This window comes from Trachemys scripta, chromosome 4 (assembly GCF_013100865.1).
Source record: "Trachemys scripta elegans isolate TJP31775 chromosome 4, CAS_Tse_1.0, whole genome shotgun sequence".
Lineage (NCBI taxonomy): Eukaryota > Metazoa > Chordata > Testudines > Emydidae > Trachemys > Trachemys scripta.
In genome coordinates this window covers 123854882-123874549 of record NC_048301.1, presented here as the reverse complement: position 1 = coordinate 123874549, position 19668 = coordinate 123854882, and the positions used below count along the sequence as shown (strand labels likewise).

The window sequence follows — 19668 nt, the reverse complement described above, 5'->3', positions numbered from 1 at the left end:
AATTGAATTAACCTTGCACCCGTCCACACAACGAAGCCATTTATTTTGAAATAAAGGGCTCTTAAAATCGATTTCTGGTTGTTAGTGAATTACTTACCATTTGGTCATTTGGAAGGGGCTGATGACAATTGATGAGCTGTTAAGTATGTACTGATGGTGATGACAGCAACAGTGTCATTCGGGTGGGATGAGTCTGCAATCTTCATACCATTTAGACATTGGGTACAAGTACAGTATCAACATTCTAAATACAATTTTTGGCATTTTGGTTTACAGTGCAACCAGTAAGATTTCACAGCCAAGAAAGAACATTAGGAAGGCATCTTAAACAAATCAGTGCTGTTCCTCAAGATTCTGCTATTGGCTACCATTCTTGCAGTATCAAAGTCCCTTAGGTGTCTAGACCAGATGTAGAGCTATCACAGAGATCCTCTCATGCAAGTACTTTATTTTTTTCCTGGAGATTCAACTAAGAAGAAATGTTAACAGATCCTTAGGTTTCCATTCCAACATCAGAGTTTGGCACAGTATGCAGACTGCTGGAGAAGCCAGTGGCAGAACTGCATGTAAAAATCCAGATGCACTCGTGAAATTCTTTGGAGAAAGCTTCACAGTAAGAACTTCAGTTTCTTTGATTGCAACTCCAAGGTTCTCCAATCTCAGAAATACAGATCCCCAGTTTTCATGTTTACAGACATAGTTCATTACATGAACTGCCCCACAGCCCCGGGCTTGTGCTACAAATAACTGACTAATGTACAGTATCACCCTTTTAGAAAGGAAAAAAAGATTTAATTTTAAATTAACTGGAAATGCATTTATATAGCCAGGCAAAACTATTTCAATTTGATTTAATGGTGTTGTCTTTAAAAGACATGAGCAAAGTATCCCAGTTAGTTTCTCTGCTGTGGAACCAAGTGGAGGACATGTCACTCATTTCCACAGAATCTGAGACTCTAGGAGTCTCCTTTAAAATGTTCCTAGAGATTTTTGCTAGGGGTGAAGTGCTCCCTGAGATGAGAAATAAAAACACTCCAGCAGTAGAGGCCCAAGAAAAAGCATCTCTCTTTTTAACTACAAAACAACAAGAAACAAAATTTAACATCCATATAAATGTGAAAAGTTTTTGAATTTCAGTATTGCCCTGCAGTGTTGGAAACCCAATCAGTATTGCATTAGACCATGAAAAGTCACAATGAAACACAAGAACTAGGCAAAGGTGAGAAACATTCCTTCTTTTAAAATTGAAGTAGCTTCTTAGGCTCAATCTTCAGAGTTGAGCTGTGGGAGGAGGGCTGGTGGCCCTAGAGCTGAGCAGTTTTAAGGATGCAGTTTAAGATTCACTTTCACTTGTTCAGTCTAGACCTTTATTTGGACAATTAGATTATTTACACAGGAGGTGAAGTGCTGGAGGAGGAGATGAGATTGTCGGTACAGCTCATTTTCTACCTCTGTATTGAAGCCAAATCTCACTCTAATGGATGCAAATTACTCACATATAGAGGGTTAATCAGACAGTTCTGATATCTGTGAGATGCTTTCAGAGCCTTTGATAAAGAGGTGCAAGGCAGCAAAAATACTGTCACCCTTTGGGGTATTCAAGAAGCCCTAGGTAGGATACCTTGCCTTTGTCCACAGGGGGTTGATTCAGCCTTAGATTTAATTTAAGCATGATTTTACTATATGCATAGCCCTTTGAGCTTTCGAGTAAACATTCACCTAGTCAGCATTATTTCAGTATTATTTGTTTCCAATAGTAGTAGTTTCCTATTTAAAGAGGGGGGGAAAAAAAAAAAAAGAGGAGGCACAAAACAATTCTGCTAACAAAAGCGAAAGAATAAGTTACAGCTCAATTTTAACTAGCTAATCATGATGCATGCATTTTTACAGCTTCCATTTAGCGAGTGCCTAGTTGCCCAGTGCTTTAAATGGATTGCTCCTAGGTGTCCTGCATCCTGGTGCGCCACTGGTTGGCACTGCAACTTGGAAATGCCAATACTAAAAACTTACAATGAAGGGCCAGCTCTGAAACAAAACTTCCTTTACATTTGATGAAGAGTTAAATATGCCCCTTTGGGTGTGGCTGAAAGGATTACAATTCTGGATGCTACTTTATTAAGAGTTCAAAATTTCTCCCAAATAATCCAGAAGTGAAGGCATAAGTGAGATCTTCACTGTGCACCTGAAGGAACCACTCTGAGCTCAGAGTGGGTGGGGGAGAAATACATGACTAAATTTTTAGTCAAGTGAAAGACTTGAGTAGAGTAGTCTCTCCACCCCCCCCCCCTTTTTTTTTTTTAAAGGGTGAGGGGAAAAAAGTCTTGCCAGCAGTTTGCCTGCTAAACTAAGCCTGTCATGGGACTCCCAAGCCTGTAGCTAAACAAGAGTACAAATTAAAGAAAAATTGGATGGGCAATTCTGCAATATTCACATTGAAAGATGACTCACATGGATGACTATAAACAAAGGAGGAAGCTAGTACTGTCTCTAGGAGACGGGGGGGGGGGAAGGGCGGGCGGGGGGGGGAGAAGAAATGCAGTGCGAGCAACTGGTCCTTGTTTTAGCAGAGACCTTGTAGGGTTTTCCGGCAACATTAGTAGAAGCAAACAAATGAGGTAATTTACCCCAATTTACGGCACTTCTCTGAATATTTCCATATGCTATTCGGTTGTATGTTCTTAAACTTGGATTACAAACTCTTCAAGGCAGCAATCTAGTCTTCTTGTATGTGCCCTGCAGCATGTACACCTATGGAAATATCTTGGAACCTTAAGCAGTTCTCACTAAATTAGAGCTCCCAGTAAGTATGCGCTGCTGTATCTGCCAAAAGCTTCAAATACATTACTGTCAAATAATTACATCTATGTTTTCCCAAAGTTAAAACCCTGTCTAAAATCAAGACTTACTGAACACTTGGAGACCTAAACACCAACTCCACAACTATCTGGGTTACAATTCTGCTTCTTGAGCGAATATTGCCCAACATATGTTGACAGCACCTATTCAATAAGAACTGCAATACAAAATAGCCAATTAGGAAAAAGGCATTCCATTCTCCTCTCACTCTGACAGCCTATGCATATTTCTATGGACTAAATTCTGTATGTCTCTATTCAAGGGCAGAAGTTAGCCCCAGTACTAAATAAATAATAAATACAGGTAAAAGGAAAAACACTATAGACAATACATAATGAAGAAGAGAAACAATTAAATAGCTTATTGCACCGGGATAAAGATCTTCAGGGACACAGCCAGTTACCTTGTACTTTAGGATAAAAATTGGCAGAGGATTGCCATATTCTCATATACCTGCCTCCTATTCATCTAAGAATGAGACTCATTTGCTGCTTCCAAAATGACCCTACCCCAGATTATTAGACCTGGGACAGTTTCATTTTCCATTTATTGGGGGAAAGACTTTTGTAGTTAGAGGTGCTCAGAGGAGATCCTTTGTTAACCAAGCTTTTGCTGTTGAGTCTCACTAAGCATAATCCACTCGAAGTCTCAATTCAGTATTTCAAGTCCAGTACTCTTCTGATTCCAAGAACAGATCCACCACGGAGCACAAACAATCAATGCAATCACTAGGTGAATAAATCAGATGCTGCTAGGGACAAATTACACAACTGTGCTATAAATCTGAGGTATTTATACGCCCAGAGCACCTCACCATCTTTGATACTTTTACCCTCAACACCCCTATGAGGTAGGAAAGTACTATTATCCTCATTGAACACAGACTTCAGGCATCAAGAAATTAAATGATTTGCTCAAGGTAACACTAAGCATATGGCAGATTAGGGAATTGAACCCAGAACTTTGAGTCCCAGGCCAGCACCCTAAACTAAAACTGACAGTAACACTCTGTGACAGCACCCTTTGCAAATACAAGCTGTCCATGCTACTTTGTTTCTTTGGATAAAGACCGTCTGTGTCATTAATAGGAATCCTGCTCCACTATGGAAAGTTTGTGTTCTTCCATCAGTAAAAGGGCCAATTAAAAAAGTTTACAGATAACACTCAAGAGATACGAAACAGTTTGAACGGTGTTTAACACTAGACTCTTCTTACCCTACTGCAAAAGCCACAGAACCTGCCCCATCGAGAGAGATCACTCTAAGCCAGCAAAAAAACTGAAAGTAGTGACATTCAGAGCATAGCACAAGACCCAGATTCTAGTTCTAATTGGATACGGGTGGAAGGAAATATGAATTTCACAGTGATTGTACTTCTGAGAATACCCTACCTCTAGCACTGAACCCAGGTCAGACCTAAACAGAACAGCTCTCAGACATTTAATTCTGGTGCTCAGCAAAAGCACCTCAGTCAAGCTTAATGCAGCAGTGCTAGATTGTGGTTTGGAGGAAAGGCTGAGCCAGAATCCAGCCATATAGAGTACATCTACACTGCAAAAGGTAACGTGGCAGCAAGTCTCAGAGCCCAAGTCAACTGATTTGGGCTTGGGTACAAGGCTAAAAATAGCAGCGTAGATATTCGGGCTGGACCCTGGACTCAAAGACCCCTTCCCACTGCTGGGTTTGAGACCCCACGCTCCAGCCCAACCCAAAATGTCTTCTACACTGCTATTTTTAGCCCTGTAGCATGAGCCTGAGTCAGTTGACACAGGCTCTGAGACTTGCCACCAAGGGTCTTTCTTTGCCGTGTAGACATCCCCTTAGGGTTTTACACAGAAAGTCAAAACCAAACATTTTAACTGGTCTCAGAAACAAGACAGGAAACCAACGTATACTTCAGGGCCTTTGCGTAGAATGTTCTTTACAACCAACACCAAATGGATAGGCAGTCATTCTTTGCCACCTGTAACGGACAAATGGTGAGGAGAATTCAAACGTAACAGCATTGCATTGGTGCACAAGCAGCAGTAGCAAAGCCAATTCAATGAAGTTACTGACCCACCTACTTTTGTTACCCGAGATAAAGAGATAAAACTGAAAGTATTGACCGCATGTGGCAAGTACTGTTTCCTTACATTTTTATTGGGAATTTCCTGTAAGCACCTACAAGCCTCAGACTCCACCTGCATTCAAAAGATAAGAAAATCACCCCACTAAGAGTAAAGCACAAAGCAAGACTGATCTGTGATCTAGGGTATAAAAGGAAGTTTCAGTCTGTGCTTTTTAGTTGTCTAATGGTTTTCCTTGGGATGCACAATATTTCAGAGATCTCAGTTGGAACCTCTAAGCACTATTGATTCAGCAAAATTAACAAGTGTTTACTTTCACCATAAATCTGTCTGGTTACATTGATTATTCCTCCGTGATTCGGATGCATTCCTTTGTACAAGTGATCCCCAAGGAGTAGAATAGCTTTGCCAAATGTGGGTTTTTTTGGGGACCAGTTACATTATAAATATGCCTAAGAGCAAATATACCTGCCAGCACAGAATTGTGCTCCCAAACCACCATACCCATATAGAGTCAGATTCCTGGCTCTTCTTTCTGTGAAGCAAGATGTTTATTTCAGCTAGTATATCCTTTAGTAACCCAGAAAAAGGTAGCAAATCCTATCCTAAACACCAAAGATTGTCAAGCTATAGGTTAACACATTAAGGCTGTTTAACATGTGCTGACTGCATAATGCTCCAGATCTGCTGTGTTCCTACAGAGCCTTACAGAACCTTCTATGATGTACTGTTGCTTAAGATCCACTTTGTTCTTTATAGAAAAGTGAAACAGACATGGTTTAAGTGCCCAGTCCAAACCTGCCTATGTAATTAAACATCTTGCCCAGATTTTTTTAAACCCACACAACATCCATTACAAGCAATAGATGTGTCAGCATTTCCAGGATCAAGACTGAATTCTATTGGTAAACGTTTTAAGAGACAGAATTAGAGGTTAGGACCATTATGAGAAATATCCAAGTCAGATACAGAACAAGTTCTACTGAATTCAAATATAGGTCTAGTAAGCAAGCGTTCAGAGTCCATAAGGCAACGCCACAGTCAAGCCCATTCTAATTTTTTAGAGAATAGTAGCACAATGTTTCTTCAGGTGACTCTAGTAAGGGGGAGATGGTGTCACTAACAAAATATTTGGTGCTTACAGATCTTTGTGCCAATCTAGATAAAAAAAACACACTGTTAATGGAGGAAGGAGTTTAATTATAAATAAAATAAAAATGAGACCATCAGGAATAGCATCGGCAGCAGCTACAGCGAGGGTATATTTGCAACTTGATTTTTCAAAAAAAGTGTTGGGCTCCTTCAGCTCAGTGGGTGTCAACAGGAACTGGGACGCTCCGTGCCTCTGGTAAAAAGTAACCATAGTGTGGACACCTACGCTTTAAAGTCATGATCTCCCCCAGCATGCAACTGTTACTAGCAGCTCACTAGCTTTGGTTCTCTAGTCCAAGTAAGCAGGAATTTCTTGGCAAGAGCCATGCTACAGAGGTGCAGATTAGGGCTTATGTCTATTTTAAGTGTTCTTGTAAATCCTCTTATTGCTCTAATAATGTGCCAGCACTACTGTCTATCACCAGCAGGCATTTTACCACTGTTACACTTGCCTCTGCTCAGTGTGGCTCTAGTCTGCTCAACATGCCCACCAAAGCTAGAGCAATGGTTGAAGAATTTCAGAAAGCCCTCTAGGTACTCCAGGCAGGACCAGTGACGTGGGCTACCACCTAGGGCACTGTGGTCAGGGGACACTAGGCACAGTGCAGAGATGCACACTGCCGGTGGACAGGGGAGCACCCAGAGGAGTGAGTGACAGTGGGGAGCGCCACACATAGGTGGAGTTTGGAAAAGTAGGGGGCATTACCCCCAAAACTCAGAGGAGACATGTGGGGGACACCCAGATTTCTCTCTGCTTCCTCCCTAAGGAGGAATGTTTTGGGGAGGAGGGTGAGCAGTGATGCACAGAGCACCTGGTGTTCCTGTTCACACACACCCCCAAATGTTCCTCTGCAACCCCCGCCCCCAGGGGGCTGGGGTGTGTGTGAGCAGCAACGTCAGGTGCTGTGTGTCCAGGTCCATATCCTCATGTGGTTGAGGTTCTCTTTAAAAGAGTAACAATTATCCAAAGCACAGGACTTGGTGGTGACGGGGGACTTCAACTACTCAGACATCTATTGGGAAAACACAGCAGGACACAGATTATTCAATACATTCCAAGAACTTGATGGAGACCATTTATTTCAGAAAGTGGAGGAAGCTACTAGGGGAGAAGCTGTTCTAGATTGGATTTTGACAAATAGACAGGAACTGGCTGAGAATTTTGAAAGTGGAAGGCAGCTTGGGTGAAAGTGATCATGAAACGATCAAGTTAATGATTCTAAGGAATGCTAGGAGGGAAAACAGCAAAATAAAGATAATGGATTTCAAGAAGGCAGATTTTAGCAAACTCAAGGAGTTGGTAGGTAAGATCCCATGGGAAGCAAGTCTAAGGGGAAAAAACTGAAGACAATTAGCAGTTTTTCAAAAAGAGACATTAAGGGCACGAGAGCAAACTATCCCACTGTGTAGGAAAGATAGGAAGTATGGCAAGAAACCACCCTGGCTTACCCAGATCTTCAATGATCTAAAAATTAAAGAAGAGTCCTGCAAGAAGTGGAAACTAGGTCAAATTACAAAGGATGAATATAAACAATAACACAAGTATGTAGGGACAAAATCAGAAAGGCCAAGGCACCAACCAAGATCAAACTGGTTAGTCCATTACCCAATGGGGGGGGGGGGGGGGGGAGAATAACAGAAAATGTGGAAATGGCAAAGGTGCTTAATGACTACTTTGTTTCACCAAGAAGGTTGGTGGTGATTGGATGTCTAACTTAGTGAATGCCAGTGAAAATGAGGTAGGATCAGAGGCTAAAATAGGGAAAGAACAAGTTAAAAATTACTTAGACAAATTAGATGTCAAGTCACTAGGGCCTGATGAAATGCATCCTAGAATACTCCAGGAGCTGATTGAGGAGATGATTCTGATTCTATGTGGGCACAGAAGAGGTTAGGGGAGAAGGGGGTGCAGGAGAGGAGTGCAGGTCTTATGGGAGAAAGGGTTATTCGTTATTATTGTTAATATATTTTACAAATTTCAGATATACCTCTCAGATTAGATGCCTGGGGGGGGGGGGGGGGGGAAAAATAATCACACTCAAATTTTTTATCAGAGACTACCATGTCTCAGCTTCTCTGCACTAGCACAAGATGGCTCCCTCTCCCCATCTGTCTGCCTGGGTTCTCTCCTTCCCTTACTTTTTTCTTGGGAGCATGCAAAAACGGATCAGTGGGAGCAAAAGATTTGATCCTGAAACCTTTAATCTTCAAGGAGCCCTTACTCATACACTTAATCCCACTGAACTCATGAAGCTTGCAAGATCTGTCCCCAGCTCCCGCTGTCGCTCAGTAGTTCCGAGTTTTGGAGCAGCACTATATTTGTGTTGCTTTGCCTGCAAACGTGTTTAAGTTTTGCTGCTGTCAAGAGGAATAAAGAACGATTGTATGTTCTACCATACAGTCTTTGTATCCTGAAGTATAATCACATATGGCAGACTCCTGTATACACCATGTGTTGGGAGAGAAAGCATGTTTTTCTTGCTGATTCTGAGACACACTGCAGATGTAAAATGTTATTAAAGCTAGAACACATGGGTTTGCACAGGAGGAATTTCCCTAAAAATTAATTCCTAATAAAGGTAATTTCTTCTGAATAAGCACTGGGATCCACTTTTGCAATATTTATTAGCCTAATCAAATTATTATTTTTGTAAACACTGTTTAATAGCAGACAATGTAAAGTCAAAGTCCAAAATGTATATCCCTTTATGCCATGGTTTTTGCACTTTATACATTTTAGCTAACATAGAAAGTTGCTAAGTGGTAGCTAAATTATACAATTGTAAGAACAGAACCCTGGTGAAGCAAGCACTGCATGTTCTGTATTCTGTTTGACTGGTTATTGTGAATATGTTTTTTAAGCCTTAATATCTTGAGACTCCAATTCCAGAGCTACGGATAGTGGAAATTCCTATAGTTGATGATGCAGTGTCCGTCCTATTTTACTGGAATGTGCAGAACAGTGTACTTCTCTTTTAGATCACTTAAAATTACAAATACAAAAAATAAAACAGGTAAAATAAGTCGATTTGTTTTAAATTATTAAATCTGTAACAGACCAGCAAGAGGGAAAGCTGATCTAGAAATGATCCTCTCTCATGGCATTGTATTCAACTAGCCAGACAGAGCAGACATAAGAAACAAACTCTACAAAGTGACATCTTTTACAATGTACAGAAAGATCTGTATAGCGTTTTGAACTATTTTTTTGCCCAAATCACAGAATGTGACAGTACGATAAGTTTCTGGTCACTTGGCAGTTCTCTGGTATGCCATCTTGAGAGATGGGAGGCTGGAGAGTTCCCAGCCAGTGCTTAATTTGTGCTTTGGCTCAGCCCCAGTACCTCTTTCAATGCAAATTAAGCACTGGCTGGAGGCAGCGGGGCCCAGGGTGCCATTTTCCCTAAGGCCGGCCCGGACCAGGCCCCGATAATTTGACACGGACAGAAAGCTATCCCTAGTCAACTGATCCTTATCTACATTAACAAAGTCTCCCACTGCTGCAGTGTATTAAATAAATACTCTTAGACGTTTGATCTTCCCTGCTTTTAGTCTCATGAAATTTCGTCTTTTAAAAAAAGCCTTCAACCCAAGTTGAGGCTAGCAGTAACCCCCACCCCGCAACTCCCTCTTCCGCTAGAAGAGGTCTCCTTACTTCGCCATCCTTTTCAAGTTAATCTGAGTGGCTGTTTTCATCTAACTTGTCCTAAATATAATCAAAGCCAAACAAAGAGATCTTTGTGACTTGCATGAGAAATTGGCAAGAGGGTTGTGAGCGGCACCGTGCTCAGATGACCTATATAAAAATTTAACCAAATAAGTAAGTAAAATATTTTAATTTAAAACTAGACAATACTTTCAAGCTTAACTCCACTGGATATCACATGATCACATGCCCACGACAACATTTTCCAACATGAACACTCATGGCTATTGGAAAAAGTCATAAAAGAAAACCCAACAATGTTCATGGGCTGATTTTGTCTTTAGCTGTAGGCTGGTTTATACAATATATGTTGTGAGTTGGAAGTGAGGAAAGGCAGCTTCCCACCAGACTTGTTTGTAAGTTATCAATAGCTCATTGACGGAAATTACTGTCTTAGCTGACTTATTTTATTGTTCTGTAGATGTACATTGATAATCTTAATATCTGATCTGTTTCTCAGATCAGATATTGAGTAGATATAAAACTACAGTATCTCCTAATGCAGTTATTTGCCAGTCACCACATTGTGTTCTAGGAATAAGAATATACTGCGATATGGTAAATGCTTTTGAACGTAAGCCACAGTGAGTCTTTTGTCTTTAAAAGCATTTATTAAATATTTGTGGAGTCTCAACACTCCCGAGGTAAGACTGCATTATCTTTATCTTATGGATGAGGATATTTCGAGAGGTTACGTGACTCACCCAAGGTCACAGCACGGCTATGACAAATCTAGGAATAGACTCTCACAGTTCCCTGCTCTAACCAAACAGGAAAAACATACACCTGTGGTTGTTACCACCCAAAAAAAGCCTCAACTGGTTTGGCACTCTGTTATAAAACCTGAGCCTAGGAAATGCCAATAGTTCTCAACTCACACTGCTGTCTGGGAGCGAAAGGTACTCAGCCCTTACAGAACACCAAGTCATTCTGTCCCATCACAGAACTGGGATGTGGAATGCTTAGGCTGTGCCCACAGGGTTGACACATGAGTGGTGTGCAGCAAGTCATACTTTGAAGACAGTCATTCTGGACAGGAGGCAGATTCTGAAGGTATTTGGGACTGCAGTCCTTCAGGTTTAAGAGATGCTTAAGGTGCATCTGTTTAAATTTGGTCTTTTGAGATAGGTAGTAGTAATAAAAAAAGTGATCTATTTGTGACTAGGGCAATAAACATATGTATGCACACACACCCTATCTGTTACATCACCACCACACTTCCAGGCTTCTCTGGGGGAAAGATATTGCCTCTTCCAGCTTCCTTCACATTGTTTTATATCTTAACATTTTCATGTGCAATAAACTATCTTCTGATAAGCCTAAATATAACAAGTATAGAGACAATACCACACGTGTGTCTCTGATCAGTACCTTTAGTAGCAAGTAAGGCAGCGTCACCTCCAGCTCTGCCATCTGGTGTGCTGGATCCTCATTGTCCCCATGGATTTCCAAGTCCTCCTCTGGTATTGTGTCCCATTGCCCTTGATGGGCTGCCAACATATGCACCAGTTCATACTGCCCGGGCAGCGCCAGACTAATCCGTGTTTGTGTCCCATGTGTGAAGCGGATCCGCCGCCTCTTACAGTTCTCCTCACTGCTTATTTTGGTGGTGGGTAGCAGCTTCTCACCCAAAAGCATGTTTAGTAATTGGCATTTGGCATTGCAGTTCTGACCAAGGATTAGAAGGCATGGGTGCCAGTTCACTGTCAGCTGGAGGTACTCCTCTTCATAGTGGGGGAAGGATAAGGAAATCAATTGTCCTAGAATTCAAACAAAGATTGCATTAGGAATGCTGATTAACATATGCAATAGGCAACCCTATGAATGCGTGCCCTACAGTTCTGTATCTATTGTCAGCACAGCATTATTTTCGGAAAGTTGCATGCCCTGTAAAGGAACAAAGCAGAAACCCAGCCAGACACTCATGTTTAATAACACTAAGTATTTACATGTGTTTTGCACCTTCAAACTAATTTCACCCATTCAGGGCTTGTACTGAATTAAAACCAACAGCAGAAGTTCATTGCACTTCATTTTCGTGAAATTTAGGGTCTCGTTAGGAAGGATCTCATCACTTTCTGTATTTACTAATCAATTGAATAGAAAGTTAAATTGGAATTAAGAGAACACTTTGACAAGATCCAGGCAAGCCTGGGGAGTGGGTGGGGAGGTGGTTGAATGAACAGTTACAACTATTAGAAACGTCAAATGATCTTTGTAATTGTAATTTTGTACTTCTACAGTCTCAGGAGAGAAACTAACAAATCTCAACATCCCTGGGCTAGCCACCCCAATTTTGTAGGCTGGATAATAGTCCTAAGAGGGAAGTCACTCAGCCAGAGCAACATCCCAGGAGCACTGGCACCTGGTCCCCTATTTTAACTGCTAGACCACCACCTCCAGACTTAAAATTCTTTCTACCTTCACCTGCATACAATATATTCCCTCACCTTGGCCCAGCAGGTGAGATTCACAGATCAGCTTATTCTAGAGTATCCCTCAAGATTTGTTATAAACCCCCAAAGAAGAGTTCAGAGCAAAGCAACTGACAGTGTATTACAGCAAGTACTTGAAGACAGACAACACCCAGACATCCTTCATATGAAAATAAGTTTTTAAATGGTCTTTCCTCAACAAGTTAAAAGCCACCCCTTGGTTTTCCTATTAAGAAGAGAGAGGAGGAAACTAGGAAGGTTGAAATGACTAAGAGGCACCTACATTTACTGGTGGTAGTGTACGATACTGAAGTGTGCTAGAATAGTGCTTCATCTTGGGGCTTCAAAACAAGATGGAGTGACAGAGTTAAGAATGCCATTAAGCATTTTGCAAACGCTTCCCAAGCTGTGATGCCCTGTTTGAACAGAATGCTCTGAGTCATGCACTAGAAAAAAAAAAAAAAATCCAACAAGCAATGAATTGGTTGAAGTTCCCCCCAGCCCCACAAACTAGAATAACCTGACAGTGTGTAACACATCCAAGAGGGTTACAAGAAAGACAGGCTTGTTCACCTTCAAACCCTAGGCTCATTGACGTGGGAAGTGACAATTTCTAAAGATTCTGGCTGTAACATCAAAGAAGTTACAGCAATGCCACTGTAAAGCCTCCCTCACTGCTAGATATTGGTACATTACAAAAATGTAAGAAGGAAATTAAATGCTTTCACATCTGTAAGAAGGAAATTAAATGCTTTCACATCTGAAAGAGACAGGATGCAGTGTAAGCAAGACCCTGTTCATGGCTGCCAGTGGTAAATATTGCATTGTCGTTGGAGAGTGAGCTGCAGCAAGACTTTAGTCTAAACTGCTTTATAATCAAAATCACTACAGATTGTCTATTAAATATCTGCATCTCCCACACAGTAGCTGTGGCATTTCTTGCTGCCACACCCTCTTGCCTTTTCATTTGAGAAGTCTGAATTATTACTTGAATACCTGATCCATTAACGGGTTTCAGAGTGGTAGCCGTGTTAGTCAGGATCAGCAAAAAGAACAAGGAGTACTTAGTCTCTAAGGTGCCACAAGTACTCCTCGTTCTTTTTGCAGATCCATTAACCTATAACTTTGTCTGCTCCCACTTATACAATAAGGCCAACACAAGATGCTCAGCATAACTGAAGAGTTACTCCTCAACACTGGTTTTGGCCCTTTTGAATTCCTGGTTAGTACGAGATTGTATAGGACAAAACTGTCTGCCCTATAAACCGCATCTTAAGGACCTTTGAGTTGCGCTAAATCCAACTACAGAGAAATTCTAGATGATATAAGAAATTGAGAAAACTGATATGGGGCCAGATTCTCATCTGGCTAAGGCAGCATAGTTCCATTGTGTTCAAAAGAGCTATAGTGATTTAAACTAGCCCAGAATCTGGCCCACGTTTTGGATGAGATTTGAAAAGATTGATATATAGAAAGATTATTCTAGGTAGTGTGATCTGTGTAGGTTAAGATTCTTGCATCAATAGTACACACAGAAACAGGGAAGAGATGAGTGCTAGACTGGTGGTCAGTAGCAAAGAGCCAAGATCCATGAGATGGGGGGAGGGGGGGAAAATCAATGCACAAAGTTTTCAAAACAGAGGCAAATTTAAATTAGATTCTGCAATTAAGGGGCAAGACACTTCACAGGGATGTGCTTTTTCATACTGCAAAAGAAAGCACGAGTTAGGGATAGCAGAAGTAAAAGGCATGAGACGCTGGTCAATAAAATTCTCACTGCCCCTTTACTACAGTCATTTCTGCACAGCATATTGCCTGGACAGTAACTACAGAGTTTACACTTCAGACTCCGGCATGGAGCCAAGACAATTATGACAGCAGAACAGAGCTTCTTCTACTCCACCCCCATTCCCATGAACGTATCAAAACAGGACAAACTACTGATGTCCAGGGGGGCGATAAGAGATCCAATTCAATCGAGAGTTAGTCTTAAACTGGAAATTAATGAATGCACAAGACTTGTTAGGGGTGGAGGAGGAGGAAGAACTTTACCCTGATAAGTAGTGTCGTATGACAAAATGCACCAAGCTCAGGCATCAAACATGCTAAATCAGTTTAGAACATAAGTGAATTTGGGGAAGGAATGGCAAAGAAGAAACCTTTCAAAGCTGAAGCAACTTATTAAAATTAAAGCATCTCCATGTTATTCTGGGTTTGTTCATGTATCAATATATTCACTTTATGGGTGCACAAAGGTACTAGAGATCCTTCTTTTTATGAACAATGGAAGGATAGTCATCATATTACAAGGTAACTTTATCACCTGTTTCTAGAAACCTGAGCAGATTCAGACAGTGAATACTCATGCTGTTTGAGTGCAGTTATCTCGCCAGCCATCCTGACTTGAGCTTCAGTCAATTCCCAAATGGCCTTATAATTTTTATCTTTCCACTGAAAATGCAAGTTTCTTGGCTCACACTAGCAGCTTACTAATGAAGCGCAATGGGAGCATAAAAAGTCAAATGTACATTATAAAAACTGTTTCAAGTATTAAGGTCTAACAAAGTGCCCTGCAGTTGTATTAGTGGCCCATGTAGGCTCACGCTGCATATGCTCCAAAGTTATTAGACAACAGATTTAATCATCTAGGGACAAACTCAGCTCAGACTGGCTTTCACTGACGTAATACCAGAATCTAATGCATCGATAAGAGCTTTGCTTTCATGGCTTTAATCGCAATTTAAGATAGTCTAGTCACCTGAAAAGACATTGCCTTCTGGGACAGCCAAAGCCACAAGATGTAATGCAGGAGTTTCTATACAGGTTATACAGTATGTTTTATTGCCCAACAACAAAAAACCATACGAGCTACAATAGTTTTACAATGTCATGTAGTCATTTCAAAAGCGTGACACTGAACTAGCTTACGGTGAAGGCTAGAGAGCTGTTGATTTCTCAGTAGCAAAGCAAGCAACATCCAAAATCAGAGAGAAATTTCATCCATTCATCTTAGTATTTATTTATCCCTTGCAGCACTGCCCAGGAATGTTTCAGTCTTTGAACACCAGTAAAGCTAGTGCCGTCACCCTCTACTTGTAATGTGGCTTTGCCCTTGGTGCACAGCCACATTACAACCACTCTTCCTTATTTTGATCCACGTGGTCTTTGGGAAGCTAGAAGTGGTTGAACATGCAGAAAGCCTACCAAGAGAAGTCAGACAGGGCATTCCCAGTGAAGAATCTTGAGCAGTAGAATACCGTGGCATGGAGTCAGGCAGAGTCCAATTCCTGTACTTCAGGTCACATTGCAAGATTCCTTTAAGAAGTGAGCGGGAGGAACAGCCATAGATCACTGTAGCGACATCTTTGATCGGAGAATTGACGAGAGCTTGATTCCTGTCCGAAAGTTTCTTTAGTGTAGTCTAAATATTATAACGATAGGCACCTTAAGCAATTATATAGATTTTCTCCATCTTTCCAATACTACACAATCCATCCTTGTCTGATGGATGGGATAACCATCCCCATTAGGAAACTGAGGTACAGAAAGTTTAAGTGACTTCCCTAAAGTCACAGAGCATGTCAATTGCTAAGCCAGGATTCAGATTCCTGCCTTGTGGCCCCGTGGTCAACATCACGGCACCAGTCAAACAAAACACAGACTTGGTGTTCATACTTCGTTTGACCTTTTCCCCCATTCAATCTCCTCTAAGTTAGAGGAAAGTCCTTAAACTAGATAAATCCAGTGTTACAGATGGATCTGTTTCAACCTGTCCACCCAGCAAGAGCTAACAAGGCCAGACCCCGAGAGGGGGAAAAACTCAATAGAAAAAAAACCAAAACCTTTATCCATCATACTGTTAAGCTCAAAAACAGTTACTTGAAGTATATTCCTGCTAGAATCTTGCCGAACTAGCGCTTGGGAATATATGCTCTAAGCTACTGCACTTCTGTTTCCAAGTGCAGGGCCTGTTTTTATTTATTTTTTTAATTTTAATTTCATTTCAGCCTTTTTGTCCAAGAGGAGCGCCCAATTGAATCTGCTTCCATTCGAAGATCTTGTATATTATATACAACATGTTGTTCAAAATGTTGAACTATACTGGATTTCAGATTTGGCTTGCGAGTTACTACAAATATCTAGGTCAAGTGAACATGTTTATTGTAGAAATGTTATGGACCAAGTCTCTTATATGCTACTTTGTAAAAGGTTTTTCAGTCCTTTTGTTAATAAACGGAACCTCTTAGGGCATATGGCAGTTATTCAACATTTCACAAGAGTGCTGAAACTTCGGGAAGAAAAAACTCTGCTGATGCTTCCAGAAGTTTATGGAGTCCTGATTATTTGCTTGACTAACTACTTTAAATGTAAAGTATGTTTTTGTCTTAATTCAACCCTTGCCAGCTATTAGTGAAGATAACCTGGACCCCAAGATACAGTACGAAATGGGGTTCCACCACCATGCTACGGACCTGCCCTCTCGCCCTGGAGTAGCAGTGGTAGAGCCCCTGCCACGTTCACCTTCACCCAAGAGGCTGGGGCAACAGCATGGCAGCCCTTTCCTCCCTCACTCCTACTGTCAACAAGAGTCCTCTGTCCCTAAAAGGCAGGGGCGGGACACAACACTTAAGCCAGCAGCCAGGATGGACTGGCCAGACTCACTACACTCTTCTCCTCCCACAGTAAAAACTTGTGGCAGTGAGTCTTGGAGCCCAGGTCAACTGACTCAGATTCACATTACAGAGCTAAAAATAGCAGTATAGACATGTTTGGGCTCAGGCTGGAACTTGGGTTCTGAAACCCAGGTGGGTCTCTTAGTCCACGCTCTAGTCTAAACCTGAACATCTACACTGCTTTTTTTTAAGCTCCGTAGCATGTGCAGAGTTCAGCTGACCCAGTCTCAGACTCAGTGCCACAGTCCTTTTTTATTTTGTAGTGAGATGTATCTACCGCCTCACCTGATGGGGTAGTGGTAGTGCACTCCCCACCCACCCCCAGGAGCACTGCATATAGGTAACCTTACAATGAGATGAACAGGACAGTTTACCACACTCAGAGCTATCGTCTCAGGTTGTTTGGAGACCCAGACAGACATCCCTGCATCAGTTACACTTAAGTCACATTTTCAAGCTTTTTTCATAGCCACGAGGGCTAGAAACTTGCTTTGTTTTACATGGAAGCCAAGAGTCTAATGTAACCACAAGACTTCAGCAGCAGCTGCTGCCAACACCTAGACATGGGCCTGTAGTGCCTATTCCTCAATTTAAAAAAACACTGTAAAGCCAGTGCAGAGCATAGAACAAAGAGCCCCACCAAAAGTTCTCAGAGTGGGACAGTCCTAAACCATATTTCTCCAAACCTAGCAGATATTTTCTTCCCTTCTACATCTCCATTTCTCTCCTGTTCAACTCTAAAGCATTCTGGGATACGCTTTCTATAACACTCCATACAGGATGATGCTCTATATTGAATAAAAGCCCTAAGAACAGGGAAGTTTGGAGGAAAGTCACTACCTATTTTGGTCAAGTTTCTCTCAGATTTCTGTTGCCAAAGTCAGTTGAAAAAACAAAAACAAACCAATCTGCACTAGTCACACAGGCTGATGGCTATAAACCATCCACGTTTTGCAAGTGTTGGGGAATGCTGACGGAGTTTGCATTTATCACTGACAAGAGGAGTGCAACATCTCCAGTATATTGCTGGATTAAAGATAGGTGGAGTTCTCCCTTCCCCCATCACTGTATCTCTGCACTTAACCAAAATTGACCCTCCAGCTTCAAGGATGTCTTTGGAGAAGAGAGAAGTAGAAGGCATAACGCCACCTTTTCAAGCTGCTCTTTACGTAGTGTTTTTGATTTGCACCTCAGACTTTAAACTCATATGCTTAGAGTCAGATCCTTAAACAAAAAAAGTCTCAATCGCCATGCAAGCCATTAAGCCACACAACCCCCTTGTCACTTACAACAAAGGGTCACTGTCGTACAGGCGGCTAGACTGTAACACCTTGGGCTAACCCTCAACGCCAGAAATAAAACTCAAGAGGGCAGATGCCAAACCTGCTGCTCTTTAACACCAAAGAAACTTGTCCTCTTAATTCCATCAAATATTTGTAATTAGAAATAGTTGTTGCAAGACTGAATTGGAAAATAAAGTCGTTTCCTGTGCTAGAACTAGCTTGACTGGCCAGGGACAGTTTAATACAAAGACAGCATGCTCAGTTCTCTCTCATCATTGTCTAGCAACTGTGCCCAACAAAAAGACGTGGTGGAAGGCACCCTACGCCAGAAAGGAGAATTGCTACAATGCATTGTTTGTAATGGGTTGTAGGGACAGGAAAGATTAAGTTCTCTAGCTCTAAAAGAAGCACGGACAACCTCACTGTCAACGAATAAAATGGACATCAAAAGTTCAGGACAAAAGCCTTACAGCTACAGTAAGAGTGTGAAGGACATGCACAAAAAGGTAGTTTAATTCATGCCTTGCTAGTAATTTCCTACTACAACATAGAACTTAATGTGTAAGTGCAGAATATGGGAGCCTTAATCCACTGTTGATATGTTAAATTAAGTGAAACATCACAATCAGGAGAGGTGAGTTTCAGGAAAGGGTACAGTAAAACTATTTATTTTTCCTTGTTGGTCAACTCACATAATTTACATTCCAACAGATACAGAGCAGCTAAAATTCAAGGCTAGCCTTCAATTCAAGTCTTGAGTTTAAACAGCTTTATTTTGGTAAGATTTCATTTCTACAACACAGGCCCAATATCAAAACAGAAAAGGCTTCCACAAACCATTTTTTCAGTTAATCAATTCCCTAAATCTAGATTCAGGTAATTAGCAGATGGCATCAGTAAAATACTGATAAGCAAAATAAACTTTTTTACGTGATGGTAGCAAAATGCATGATGTTGACAAGCTGCAAGAGGACATGTTCCTGAACAAGTGAAATGCCAATGCCACACACGAACTGATCTGGTTATCTTCAGAGGCATTTGTTATTCTAGATAAGCTTTGTGTAATTTTAAACTCAACAGTGGACAGATTTTTAAAGTGTTTACATTAGTATTGCAAAAGCCTTGTTAGAGTCTAAGTAGTTTTCCACACGAGCAGGCAGATGCTCTCTGGCCCCTTATTGAATTGTAATTTATCCAGCTCTGAGAAGTAGGCAGAGCCTTGCCATTAAAATTTTGCTCTGGCACCCAGCAAAGAATCTTATTTGCATACCATCTACTATACATTTAGAGAGTGACCTATAATGGTGAGAGGGAAGCAGCCACAGAAGTGACCCAATATTGCCAGTGGGAGGGGGGAGGGGAAAAGCTTGTTAAGTTAACATCTGCTACTTTTCAGTCTGCAAGTTTGAGGCCTTTGTGTGGCACAACCCACCACCACTTTACAAACGTCATACACTGTTATTTTATATATTATAGTAAAGGCAGCGGTTCTCAA

The 19668-nt window shown here is 41.3% G+C and overlaps 1 protein-coding gene across 5 annotated transcripts in view; it reads right to left on the bottom strand.

Moving 5' to 3' along the window:
• DSTYK (dual serine/threonine and tyrosine protein kinase) overlaps nucleotides 1-19668 on the bottom strand; it is a 57981-nt gene that overhangs the window by 27043 nt on the left and 11270 nt on the right. For 4 of the 5 annotated variants that reach the window (XR_004645357.1, XM_034767185.1, XM_034767186.1 and 1 more), the window contains exon 2: nucleotides 11154-11542. Coding sequence is in view for 4 of the 5 variants with exons in the window: in XM_034767185.1 (XP_034623076.1) it covers nucleotides 11154-11542 (389 nt within the window). In the remaining variant the exon portion in view is untranslated. Of the gene's footprint in view, nucleotides 1-11153; nucleotides 11543-12500; nucleotides 12637-19668 lie in introns of those variants that run through there. The other variant, XM_034767188.1, reaches the window with a different exon arrangement.